The 14,580-nt window shown below is 38.9% G+C and overlaps 1 protein-coding gene across 1 annotated transcript in view; it reads left to right on the top strand.

Annotated features, from left to right (window-relative positions):
* Window positions 1-14,580, top strand: part of LOC127433052 (thimet oligopeptidase-like) — a 46,829-nt gene that overhangs the window by 23,392 nt on the left and 8,857 nt on the right. The window contains exons 7-8 of the mRNA XM_051684676.1: window positions 744-879; window positions 10,363-10,729. Of these exons, the coding sequence (XP_051540636.1) occupies window positions 744-879; window positions 10,363-10,729 (503 nt within the window). The remainder of the gene's footprint in view (window positions 1-743; window positions 880-10,362; window positions 10,730-14,580) is intronic.

Here is a 14,580-nt window from a genome sequence, read left to right as displayed (position 1 = left end):
AGAGCTCGTTGCTCACACGTCTGCCTCTTGCATGGCGTCTGCTCGCCTCACGTAAGTGTCTTTTAATGTCTCCAGAGCCCGAGGATTTTGACTTCTTTGCCATGTTTACCTCAAAGAACAAATATATAGCTGGGTATATAACATGAAAATAATTTAAAAACTAGAAAAGTGCGCAGAGCTCGCCGTTTACACGTCTGCTCCTTGCATGGTGTCTGGCCAGTCCTCCAGAAATTACATTTTTAAAGTTTTTAAAAAATAAATTGCCGACACCTTTGTCTGGCTGAGGCTAATTTTATAGCAAACATTTTATTTATCCTAAATACAAGAAATATTTTTACACTTTTTGCGAAATTTGGCATTTGACTGGAAATGACACACAATATAATATAATGCCCTAACCCTAATGCAATAATTTTTAATTTTATAATGGATGTTCATAGGTTAATATTGAAAGTCTGGGTCTGGAACAAGACTAAAACAGTAAAATCTGCACATAAAAGGCATTTGGAAAGTACCAAAAATAAATGAAAGTGTGGTAAAAAAGTTTCTAAGTCCATTTTAATGTAACCTTCATAAAAGAAAAAGTTTAAATCTGTTAGTTTGAATAAAAATCAACCCCTGAGACATGAACATGCCTGAAGCTTAAACCTTGGTTAATAATTATGTTTTGATGTTTCTTTGTAGGACATAATTATCCAGAAAAATTAAATGATGCAAATGACTTGTTTGTTCAATGTTTACAGGTGAACACTGCTATTCTTGAGCAGCTGATTGAGTTGCGGGCAAAGCTGGCCAAACTACTGGGCTTCAGCAGTCATGCCAATTATGTGCTGGAAATGACCATGGCCAAAAATTCAGAGAATGTGGCACAGTTTCTTGGTATGGTCTTTTTGCTCTTTAAAGTTCTACATTTCTTGTTGGTTTATCTGTTGTTTTGTGACAAGCAGTGAGTTAACCTTGTCATCATTTTTCTTTTTTTAAGATTAACATTTTTATTGATACATAGAAATAACAAAGAAAAACAAAACATATATACAATGAATCAACATTTAACTCCCACTACTACCCCTCCCCCTCCCCAATCAACAACCCCACCCCGACCCCCAACGAACATCCCCGTGGTCTCACATAAGTACACACACAGAAAAATAAATAAATAAATAAAATATAATAATCATACACATCTAAAACTATGACTCTCTCCCTATTCCCTCCCAGAGAGTCCCCCAAAAACGTCAAATAACTGCCCCATTTCCCATCAAATATATCCCTGATCGCCAGCCTTCTACATGACGCTTCCTCGAAAGCTGCCACCCTCCCCATCTCCTCGCACCACTCCCGAATTGAGGGCGCTCCAGCCGACTTCCATCCACTTAAAACAATCTGCCTGCCTATCATAACACTGGTCAGGACCCAATTTTGTATGTATTTTTATATACTTATATACTTTTTAACTACAAATGTTCGCTTCCGTACATCTCTCCTCTTCTAAAATCAAAATCCTCTGACATTGTGTTTGAAATTGTTTTGGACTGTTTTGGTTTGTGAACGGCACTTGGTCTGTGGTCTGTGCAAGTTTCTCTTGTAAACAATGATGCGCTTCCTGCCTCCTCCTCCACACGTGACCTTACCAATGAGCTTCCGTCATCCCTCTCATGAGCGCGCGTCACAGAGATGTACGAAAGCGAACATTTGTAGTTAAAAAGTATATAAGTATTGTTTTGTTTCTAAAAATAATCAATTGTTTGGGTTCAGAAGAACTTTACTTCATGTGGATTATTTTGATGCACCCTAAATATGCATTTTGGACCATCAGGAGGCCTGAAATGAAATCCTAAAAATCTTAAATTCTGTTTTGATGAAGAAAGAAACTCAGACACATCTTGGATGGCCTGAGGGTGAGTAAATTATAAGCAAATTTTCATTTTTGTGTGAACTATTCCTTTAAGACCAAGCCTATACAATCTAGTGGGGGTCCAATAGAATCTTTGTAAAATCTTGAATTGTATAAGGCGCACCCTTGCATCTCTAGGTACAGATTTGACGTTTTTTAGAATCCTAGTCCACACTCCCTCCTCCAATACCAAGTTAAAATCTTTCTCCCATAATCTCTTGATAGAAGATAAAGCTCCATCCCCCAGACTCTGAATTAGCAGGGAGTAATACACTGATGCCTCATGACCTTTTCCAAAAGCAGTAATCACCACTCCCAGAGTGTCTGCCGCTTTATGGGGGTGTATGCTACTCCCAAAAATAGTACAGAGCAGGTGGCGCAGCTATAAATACCTAAAAACTGAGATCTGGGAATCCCAAAATTTTGAACCACATTTTCAAAGGATCTCACACTCCACTCTCATATAGGTCACCGAGTGTAGCAACCCCCCTCACAATCCACTCTGACCAGCAGAAAGGGGACTTATTAATACATAATTTTGGGTTCGGCCATATGCTTGAGGCAACATTTAATAATTTAATAAATGTCTGAATTAAACACTCTGGACACTTTTGTCCATAACGAGTGCAAATGCGAGTGTAACAAACTTAGGAAGAGGGAAGGAGGACACAGGGAAGCAGGTTTCACCAGACACAGGTAAGGCTCTTTACTTGTCAACTTCCTGGTTTACAGATTCACAAAGTTCATCAGTTTCACAATAACAACTCGGGTTTACAAAACAACTCATTAGCTTCACGATCCGACTTCTGGACTCAGACTCTCTCTCCCTCTTTGCTGGTGGCATGGCTGCTTATATGCCACTCTCCCCATGCTCACTGGAATTAGAGACAGGTGTTAGAAATAATCTAGCTCAGGTTTAAGTGCCCTTACCACTTTCTCTCTCTCTAGATGGACACCCGACCACACCCCCGCTGCCACAGTGAGATAACGGGGTGTAACTTATATGATAGAAAGGCTTTGCAATGGCAAAATAGGGGCAAGAACTTCTTGTTCAGTACAAAACCAGGGAGGGGCTCTCAGGTGGAAGTGACCAATGAACCAAATGTGTCTGAGACTGAATGCATAATAATAAAATAAAATCTTGGGTAGTCCTAGCCCACCTTTGTCAATCAGCCTATGTAACTTATTGAAATGTAACCTGGGCCGCTTACCATTCCAAATGAAGGACTTCGTTATGCTATCAAATTGCTTGAAATAAGAGTGGGGGACATCTACAGGGGGATATTGTAACAGGTAGTTGAATTTTGGAATACAATTCATTTTAATAACATTAACCTTCCCAATCATAGATAAATGTAATGAAGCCCACCTGCCCATGTCGCTCGAAAACCTTTTTTTTAAAGGGTCAAAATTAACTAAATCACACAAATTTACTGGGAATAAAATGCCCAAATACTTAATGCCCTGTTAGGGCCACTGGAAGGCGCCCGGCTGAAAAGCCGTTACTGGGCAGTATGCTGTCAGAGCCAATGCTTCGGATTTAGACCAACTGACTCTACAGTGCATCCGGAAAGTATTCACAGCGCTTCACTTTTTCCACATTTTGTTATGTTACAGCCTTATTCCAGAATGGATTAAATTCATTATTTTCCTCAAAATTCTACAAACAATACCCCATAATGACAACGTTAAAGAAGTTTGTTTTATTAAAAATAAAAAACAAACAAATAACATGTACATAAGTATTCACAGCCTTTGCCATGACACTCAAAATTGAGCTCAGGTGCATCCTGTTGCCACTGATCATCCTTGAGATGTTTCTACAACTTGATTGGAGTCCACCTGAAGTAAATTCAGTTGATTGGACATGATTTTGAAAGGCACACACCTGTCTATATAAGGTCCCACAGTTAACAGTGCATGTCAGAGCACAAACAAAGCCATGAAGTACAAGGAATTGTCTGTAGACCTCCGAGACAGGATTGTATCGAGGCATATATCTGCGGAAGGGTACAGAAAAATTTCTGCAGCATTGAAGGTACCAATGAGCACAGTGGCCTCCATCATCCATAAATGGAAGAAGTTTGGAACCACCAGGACTCTTTCAGCCGCCCAGCCAAACTGAGTGATCGGGGGAGAAGGGCCTTAGTCAGGGAGGTGACCAAGAACCCGATGGTCACTCTGACAGAGCTCTAGAGTTTCTCTGTGGAGAGAGGAGAACCTTTCAGAAGAACAACCATCTCTGTAGCACTCCACCAATCAGGCCTGTATGGTAGAGTGGCCAGACGGAAGCCACTCCTCAGTAAAAGGCACATGACAGCCCGCCTGGAGTTTGCCAAAAGGCACCAGAAGGACTCTTAGACCATGAGAAACAAAATTCTCTGGTCTGATGAAACAAAGATTGAACACTTTGGCCTGAATGGCAAGCGTCATGTCTGGAGGAAACCAGGCACCACTCATCACCTGGCCAATACCATCCCTACAGTGAAGCATGGTGGTAGCAGCATCATGCTGTGGGGATGTTTTTCAGCAGCAGGAACTGGGAGACTAGTCAGGATTGAGGGAAAGATGAATGCAGCTATGTACAGAGACATCCTTGATGAAAACCTGCTCCAGAGTGCTCTGGACCTCAGACTGGGGCGAAGGTTCATCTTCCAACAGGACAACGACCCTAAGCACACAGCCTAGATAACAAAGGAGTGACTCCGGGACAACTCTGTGAATGTCCTTGAGTGGCCCAGCCAGAGCCCAGACTTGAACCCGATTGAACATCTCTGGAGAGATCCGATAATGGCTGTGCACCGACGCTCCCCATCCAACCTGATGGAGCTTGAGAGGTCCTGCAAAGAAGAATGGGAGAAACTGCCCAAAAATAGGTGTGCCAAGCTTGTAGCATCATACTCAAAAAGACTTGAGGCTGTAATTGGTGCCAAAGGTGCTTCAACAAAGTATTGAGCAAAGGCTGTGAATACTTATGTACATGTGATTTTTTTTTTAATTTTTAATTTTTAATTTTTTTTAATACATTTCAAACAAACTTCTTTCACGTTGTCATTATGGGGTATTGTTTGTAAAACTAAGGAAAATAATGAATTTAATCCATTTTGGAATAAGGCTGTAACATAAAATGTGGAAAAAGTGAAGCGCTGTGAATACTTTCCGGATGCACTGTATATCTATTCGGAGACAAATAATAAAATATAATCTGCGTAAAGCAAAAGCTTATGCGCCATACCTCCCGTATCACCCCTGGAAAATCATTCTCCTTTCTTATCGTGGCTGCTAATGGTTCCAGGGCAAGACAGAACAATAATGCGGAAAGAGGGCAACCCTGCCGGGTGCCCCTATCCAGAGTAAAATAATCCATTTGTTTGTACCGCCGCTACCGGGTGTCTATAAAGTAACTTAATCCATCCAATAAAAGTATTCCCAAACCCATATATTTCCAAAATCAAATGCCTTTTCGGCGTCAAGTGAGATGGCAGCGACTGGAGTCTGATCATTCGCCACTGACCACATGATATTGATGAAATGCCTAATGTTATCAGAAGAGCTACAACGCCAAATAAACCCCACCTTATCTATATGTATAAGAGATGTCATACATTTTTTACAATATTTTAACGTCTAGCTGGATCAGGGAAATTGGACGGTAACTCTTACACTCATTTGGATCTTTTTAAGAATCAGACTGATCCGGGCTTGTGTCATGGTTGGAGGAAGCTTTCCATTCTTTAATGATTCTGTATAAACTTCTAACAAAAGTGGAGCCAGTTCTGTAGCATAAGATCTAAAAAATTCAGCAGCAAAGCCGTCTGGCCCTGGAGCCTTGCCTGCAGGCAAGGCCTTAATTACCTCGCCATGCTCCTCCAAGTTTATCTCAGAATCAAGAGAATTGTTTTGCTCATTCGTCAGTTTAGGAAGTTCTAATGGTTCCACAAAGTTTCTAATATTTTCATCAGTAGACGAAGACATGGAATTATAGAGATCAAAATAGAATTCTTTAAAATAATTAATAATATCAATGGCCAAGGTAAATATTTCACCACCAGCAAATTTCATTGAGGGAATGGTAGAAAAAGACTCTCTCGGTTTTATATATCAGGCCAGAAATTTTCCTGCCTTGTTCCCCGACTCCAAGTATGACTGTCTTGCCCTGAATAGCCAAACGGCATCTTCCGCGACAAAATAGTATTATATCTGTATTTCAATCGGGTCAATTCTCTGAGGCCATTAGATGACATTCAGTGCTTCAGCTCTGCCTCGGCACTTTTAATATTCTCTTCCAATTCCACGAGTTCTTGTGCTTTGGATTTTTTGGTGAACGAGGCATACTGTATGATCCGGCCCCTGAGAACTGCCTTAAGTGCCTCCCAAGCCATGCCCACAGAGGATACTGAGGACCATATAAACATTGATTTCAGCCTTTAACATTTGTTGGAATTCAGGATTTTGCAAAAGGGATACATTAAAGCGGCAACTATATAATTTATATGTTGCCACATTTTCTCCATATGTGGCAACACCTCTAAACACACCAGTGCGTGATCTGAGACTAAAATGTTTCCAATTGAGCAATCAACAACAGATTAAATGAGGGACTTAGATATAAAAAATTTTTTTTTTTTAAATCTATTCTAGAGTAAATCTTATGGACTGATGAAAAAAATGTATAGTCCCTACCAGATGGGTTCAGAAGTCTCCAAATATCTGTAAGACCAAAATTTTTACACATCCTTTGAAGCGTCAATGTTGCTCTAGGGAGCTTGTACACTTGTGCTTCACTGTGATCAAGGACTGAGTCCATCAAAAGATTGAAGTCTCCTCCCAATATAATATCATGAGGGGTGCTAGCGGTTTGCAACATCCCTTCAAGATCTATAAAAAAAGACCTATCATCAACGTTAGGTGCTTAAATGTTAGCCAAAATAAGACTTTGCCCCTGAATTTCAGCTAAAACAATAATGACTCGTCCTAATTTATCTTTAATCTGTTTGAGACATTTGAATTGTAGATGTTTACTTATCAGTGTAATGACTCCCCTGCTCTTACTCGAGCCAGCACTAAAGAAAACATGTCCACCCCATATCTTTCCAAATTTTTCAGCTTCCTGCGGGGAAAGACATGTTTCTTGAAGAAATAACCTTCCTTCTTTCTATGGGGTGCCCCAACCCTTTCACATTCCACGTGGAGAGAGACAATCCACTCATATTAACATTTTACATTTTGACATATAAGAAAAAATAGACTGTGTGTCAAAAACAAAATTATAAAGACCACATTCCAACATCAGTGCAACAATCAAACCCCGAAATTCCCCCCGAACCAAACAAACAGAAAAAGAAAAACTTTTAACCCCAAACACGACATCGCCAACTGGCGTGCATCCCTCTAAACTCAAACAGTCCATGTACGCCTACGAGAGCCCCTGCGACAACTTTGCCATCGGATTGCTCAAGTCCGGTGTTTCTATACAAATTTTGTGAGGCAGAATTACACAACAAAAGATTATCTATATAACAAACTCCAGCCAATAGGCGGAATAAACACAATGAGCATGTAGATGCAGCCACAAAACTGTCCCAAAGGTGTGTTACTCCACAAAACAAACTCCAGCTGCTAGGCGGAACCAACACAAAAAGAAAAAAAAGGCGCTCAGTTTCCTCGAACAGTCAAGCGAATACTCAGTGAGTCGGACCAATCGGCTGCAACGTGAGCGCAACAAATGACCCAATCACTCCAGTGTCCTGCAAGAAACACTCCAGAAAACAAACTCCAGCCAACAGGTGGCACAAGCACAAATAGCGCACAGATTCATCCACAAAATCGTCCCGAAGGAGTGTTACTCCACAAAACAAACTCCAGCCGCTAGGTGGAACCAGCACAAAAAGAAAAAAAAAAGGCTCTCAGTTTCCTCGAACAGTCAAGTGAATGTTCAGTGAGTCGGTCCAATTCGCTGCAACATGAGTACCACAAGATAACTTACTCCATTGACTTTGTGAAAGACACCCCTTGCTGTGGGCATGTGAATATTTTATGGCCATCGTTTGCATCTATTCTGAATTTGGCCAGGAGTATCAGTGCAAAAGTGACCTTCCGTTGATGTAAAAGTTTCTTGCATTCCTTGAATCGATCACGTTTCTCTCTTGTCGCAAAGTCGGGGAACAAGAAAATGCTGTGGTTTTTCCAAGAAAGCCTTCCTTTACTCCTCGCCTTGCGCAACACAAGATCTTTATCGGATGATCACAGAAATTTGGCCAGAATTGATCGGGGCCTGCCTCCCACCGCAGCTCGCCGAGAAGCAACCCTGTGAGCTCGCTCGATTTCCATCTTATGGCCTGTTATGTCAAGCAGATTAGGAAAGAGCCCGTCCAGGCATTTTACCATATCCTGACCCTCTTTGGCCTCAGGAATCCCGACAATATGGACGTTATTCCACCGGCTATGGTTCTCCATGTCCTCCAACTTCTCCCAGACATGCTCCAAATCCACCTTGGTCACTAGCGGATTAGCAGATAATTCCCTCTCTGATGACTCCAGATAATCTATCCATTTCTCGACATCCCCCACTCCTGTAACAACCTCAGAGAATTTAGTCTCCATGGCAGTGATCAATCGACGTATTACAGCAAGATCCTCCAAGTCAGCAACGACCTTCGTCAGCAATGCCGACATGTTCAACATCTCTCGCTGCTTTTCCCGCACTTCCCCGACTAAATCGACACCCTGGCTCGGGGCCTGTTCGGGGGTATCAGCTTGAGCACGTAAGTGTCTTTTTAATGTCTCCAGAGTCCGAGGATTTCGAATTCTTTGACATATTGTCCTCCTAGAACAGTGATGGAAAAGAGTGTATCGAATCTCACCAGTTTATGTAATTAAAAGGTATTAAAACTAGCAATGTGCACAGAGCTCGCCGTTCACAGGTCCGATCCTCACGTGGCGTCACGTGACTCTCCTTCTTGCCTTGCAATCTTGCAAATGACAATTGGGTCATTGACAAATAAGATGTCTGAGATGTTAAAAAAATATTTTAAAAATCTAGTTTAAAATGTAAATTTGGTAGAAATGTAACCTTTGAGTCCATGTTGGTTTCATACATTTTTCTTTTAAAAACATTTATAGCATTTTTGGTGATGTACATAAAATGTATTTAAATAATGTCTTTGCACATTGAGTATATGTGTGTACTGTGTACACAACTTAATCATTAATTTAATTAAAAACATGTTTTCAAACATAATTTTTCAAGGTAAGATATATATATATATATATATGTTTATTAGGGGTGTAATGGTAGACAGAAGGTCACAGTTTGATACGAGTTCGGTAAAACAGGAAAAAGCAACAAATGCTAGGTTTCTTTTAATTTATTTTGAATAGACAGTAGTGCAAATTCCATTTTGTTCCACCTAGCGGCATTTAGTCCCCCCTGAGGTAGTTGGTACAGTACAGCCTCCTTTAGTGTATTAAGCACTAAGCAGTAAACAGAATGCACTCTTGCATAGGCCATATTGTTTTGTAGGGTTGATAAAAAACAAAAGGTATTTGGTCACAATCAGCAACAAAACTGAAAAGCATCTCTTGTGTTATAAAGTACAAAATAAATAGAATAATGAAAAATACAACTTCTGCACTAGGAGAAGCCATTCTTGTTTTGGGTTGGTCTCTTCTTCTTCTGCTCTTTTTCCTGTTGTGGCGGTTAGCAAACAGTGTTGCATTACTGCGTGCCCCCTTCTGAATTGGAGTGAGGATCGCCTGTGACTGACTCAGATGTATTCTTCATCTGACTGCATGCACCGAAATGTGACGTCAGTACCGTGACGGTTCAGGACGAATACATGTACCGTTACACCCCTAATATATATTTATATATATCATGACTTTATAAGTCACAAATATCAAGAAGGTTCTTAGGGCTACTCCATTTGACATGAACAAAATGTGCCTTTTCATTAAAATGTCAAAATATCTGATTTTTTAAACTTTACACACAAAGGTCTAAAGGGGTTATTATCTCTGTTTTATCCCTTTTTTTTTTTCTCTTTTTTTTTTTTTTTGTCTCATGACAACAAAATGACTTCCTGCATGTTGGTTACACCATCTGATTTTGATTTGGTGGGCAAAAGTTTTTAAAATATTAATTTTATTGTTTTAAAAAAATATTGTTTGACTGCTTATTAAAAAAAAAAAAAGAAATAATAATTACATTTTATTCTGCACTACTCAGGCCAATATTTTTTCCCCCAAATATTTCTACATTTAATAAGACTTTTTTTTTCTCCTCCTGTCTCCGAATTGTTATGCAACATCTTTAAGCCCCAGAAAAAAATAGCAAAATGACTTGGAACTCAGAAATTGAAAATATGTTCATCATAGAAGAAGTGTATTCAATTAATTGTTTCGTGCGATTTGCATTTTTAACTTAATAAATTAGGCTATATAAAATACATATTTTTCCTTCTCACTAGATGAGTTGTATACGAGGTTGAAACCAGTTGGCAAACAGGAGCTGCATTACCTGCTGTCACTCAAACACGCCGAGTGCAAGAGGCGGGGTTTGGTCTTCGATGGACAGATCCATGCGTGGGACATGCCCTACTACATGAACCAGGTGGAACAAGTGAAGTTTGCAGTAGATAAGGATAAACTGATCGAGCACTTCCCATTGGAGGTGGTGACTGAGGGCCTGCTGAATATATATCAGGATCTTCTGGGTCTGAAGTTCAAGCAGGTGGAGAACGCTCATGTGTGGCATGAAAGTGTCAAACTATACTCAGTACTGGACTCTGTGACTGGAGATGAGATCGGACAGTTTTATCTGGACCTGCATCCCAGGTAAACATTTCTTGACATTCACGAAGGGTCTTTTATGTCTGCTGAAAGACCAGTATATGTTATGTTTTGCATGCTGGCGTGCTGGGCATGTTACTGAATACAGCACAGTATTTGGGTGTTTCTTCACCTTCGGGGACTTTCATGTACCAGGGACTGATTTTTATTACAACTAACAGATTTCAACTTTTTGTTATTTTTGTTAAGTATAGTTCACATTAAAACTGACTTGGAAATTTTTTACCAGGCATTTATCATTATTTTTGGCACTTTTAAAGGAATGTTCCGGGTTCAGTATAAGATAAGCTCAATCAACAGCATTTGTGGCATAATATTGATTACCACATAAATTAATTTCGACTCGTTCCTCCTTTTCTTAAAAAAAAAAAGCACAAATTGTGGTTACAGTGAGGCAGTTACAATTGAAGTGAATGGGGCCAATTTTTGGAGGATTTAAACACAGAAATTTGAAGCTTTAAATTTTATAAAAGTACTTACATTCATTATTCTGTTAAAAAGTGTATATTATTTGAGCAGTAAAGTTGTTTAAATCATTACTTTTACAATCAATTTAGGATTTTAGGGTTTGTTGATCATCTTGGTAATGAAGTTGTAAAATTGGCTATAACTTTACACAGAAAAGGTTAGTAAGTGACTATCACATTAAACTCATGTTAACACACATATTGTTTATGTCTTGTGGCTATACTTTAAAAATAGGGAGTATTTTAATGTTCAAAAATTGCCCCCCATTCACTTCCATTGTAAGTGCCTAACTGTAACCCTGATTTTAAATTAATAATTTATTACTACTTTAACAATATCCATGCATTTTACAAGTATGAAGTGTTTATGATAAAGTTAAACAAAAAAATATTAATAACTCTCACCCCGCACACATAGATTTGATTTGAATTTATCACATCCGGTCGGGGTGTCGCATATGGTCTTGTCGCTCAAGTTCAAATTTTTTAACGCATTAAAAGCTCAAATCCGATCCAAAAATTCTGCATTCGCAGATGATCAGCACCCCACTTAGCCCCGTGTGACTCTCCATAGGAAATGAATGACTTCCGGTCTATCGGAGGTCGTTTGTCACGTGCAGTGAAAAGGCTATTTGTTTTCCATTCTAATCTGTAATTGTTAACATTGACAACCGTATTAAATTATTAACATTGACAAACATTCTCAGCTGTTTGGATGTGAGGCGCTAAAATACGAGACAAACTACGTCCCGTTTTGATTTAATATATACGCAATATATATTAATATAAACACAATTCTGTACCCTTTAGTGCTGAATGATTCCGTATTATACGTGACGGTTTATAGTTTGAGGAACAAACTAAATAAAAGCCGTCGATGTCTGATTTCGCAGTTTATTGAGCGCTTAATACAGAATGCGCATTTGAAGAATTTCTCTCTCTGTCGGTGGGTTTCCATCCAACTAAGTAATCCTGAATGGAAACGCTTGATATGCACATAAACTTTCTAAATTCACTTAAAATTTAATGCGCTAGGAGGAGATGTGACAAACCCACTGAAAGGTCTGACCTTGGCACACAATTCTTTGAACATAGCGCTTGTCATTTGGAAGTGTTTAACCCACAGCTGGTCGATAAAGTGGGTCCTCACAATCAGCCAGAACAGTTTTGAGAGCGGGCGCTCCCAGGTAAGCAGAGACTGGAGGTGTGTGGGCATCGCAGCTATTTCAGCCCACATTATTTCAGATATTACACTTATTCTGAGGTGTCTCGTAGATGCATTTAATAAAATGAGATACTTGCTCCAATCTTGCAAATAAAATTGTCCCCAAAGCATGGAGAGGTCATTCAACTGCTCCATCATGACGAGGCAGCTCCCTCACGATAATGCGCATTATGTAGTTGATGGAAATGCGCAACAAATTCGAATTTTTAGAAATGCGCTTAAAAAATGCTAAATATTTTGGATGGAAACCAGCAGTGGTCCGAAAACAGTTTTCAAGAATTTTGTCTTATATGTGAGCGCTGCAAATTATCTCAGACCATCTCGGGAGGTGCTCGGAGTTTAATTAACGTTAAATTCAGCAGTTAACATTTAACTGTACATGCATACACTGTAAAAAACAATTCTGTTATTTAAAAAAAAAAATAAAAAAAAAGATAACTGCCAGCTGTGGTTGCCAGAATAATTATGTAAAAAATACAGTAAAAATGTAAACAACTTTACAGAACAACCTGTAAATTTTACAGTTTAAAACTGTTGTTTTTACAGTATATTTTATGGTGCAGTACTGTCGTTTATATTATTAAATGGTAAACTTAATATATTAACCTTCTGAAACTGTATTGTTAATCACCGTAGTAATTACAGAAGGGCACATGATGACATGAAGTTCACCAATAGTGGCCCTTCCAGGAGCAATGACCAATAAACATATAGAGACAGTGATCAGTGTCACTCACACAAACACTAAACACTTAATCAGGGTAACACATGTGAAATTTAAATCATGCAGTAAACATTAACTAAACTACATCAAATATAAAACAGAACACACCAAAGTACATGACTGATATTAAAAATAAGAAGAAACATAACTATTCCCATAAAATATAATGAAATGTAATGGTTCACGCAGGGAATTCTGGGAATGCTCGATTACTGTTTTTTACCGTAATTTAAAAAATTTACAGTAAAAAGTACATGTACTCTCTTGTTAAACATAATTCAAATTTTAACTAGGGCTGCACGATAAAGGTGAAAATGATAATCACGATTATTTTGCTCAAAATGTAATCACTATTATTAATCTCGGTTATTCTTTCACTTAAAAACTTTTTTTAATTATTATTACAGGGCTGCATAATTTGAACAAAACAATTCTACTGTTGCCACTGCTTAGATATTGATTATAAAAGAACACAAACCATAAAATTACATTAAACATTAGCTTGCATGTTGAACAAGTTGTTAGAACTACAAACTAGTAAATTATTCATTTTGACTCAAATTAATTCACGTTTTGCCCATTCTTTACTGCTAGTAGTAAGTTACTTTGTAGGGTGTTTTTACTCAAGTCCTCTATTAAGATCCATTCTTTAACTTATTATTATTAACATTATTACATTCCCATACCCTACAGTAATATATAATAGTAATATGTTTCTGTAATAATTGAGCACACGGAATTGCTACAGTCTCGAGCCTTTTATTTTGAAGGAAGACTGCTGTGTGTTGTTTCTGGGTGTTACCAGCAGAGGTGACAGTTACAACAGCTTTGTGCTCCTCTATCCATATATGGTGAAATGCTCCTATCTCCACCTTGCTCCACACAACCCCGGTGCCATGGGGTTACTTTAGATTTGTTTACAAACTTGTAATGGCCAAACTTATTTGAAATTATGCAAATGTCTAACTGAACTAAATCTGGAGCAAACTCGGAGCACAGCTGTTCTGCATATTACATCCATTATCAAAGCACAAGATGGAATTAATTTCATGTGCATCAAGCACAAATCCTTTGAGAACGCTATAACACCGTTTCATTATTCTCATGTGTGTTCCGAGTATTATTACAGATTAGTGTGCCGCACATATGATACTCGTAAACATCTGTGGTTCTGTATTTCAGCGCGTGCTCGAAAGTGAAACTGGTCAGCGGCGAACTTCTGAAGAGAGCGTGATTGGTCAGGTGAGGTGAGGACTACGTGAGAGCTTGTGAGTTGGTCTATCATCTGTAGACACAGCCTATAATGAAAATGAACAACAATTTGCAACTTTACCTGGCTGATAATTTCTGTTCGCTAGCTCACTAATATTGCAGACAGTTACAGTACTGTGCAAAAGTTTTAGGCACTTGTGAAAAATGT

Source organism: Myxocyprinus asiaticus, chromosome 42 (genome assembly GCF_019703515.2).
Source record: "Myxocyprinus asiaticus isolate MX2 ecotype Aquarium Trade chromosome 42, UBuf_Myxa_2, whole genome shotgun sequence".
Lineage (NCBI taxonomy): Eukaryota > Metazoa > Chordata > Actinopteri > Cypriniformes > Catostomidae > Myxocyprinus > Myxocyprinus asiaticus.
This window is presented reverse-complemented; position numbering and strand designations above follow the sequence as displayed.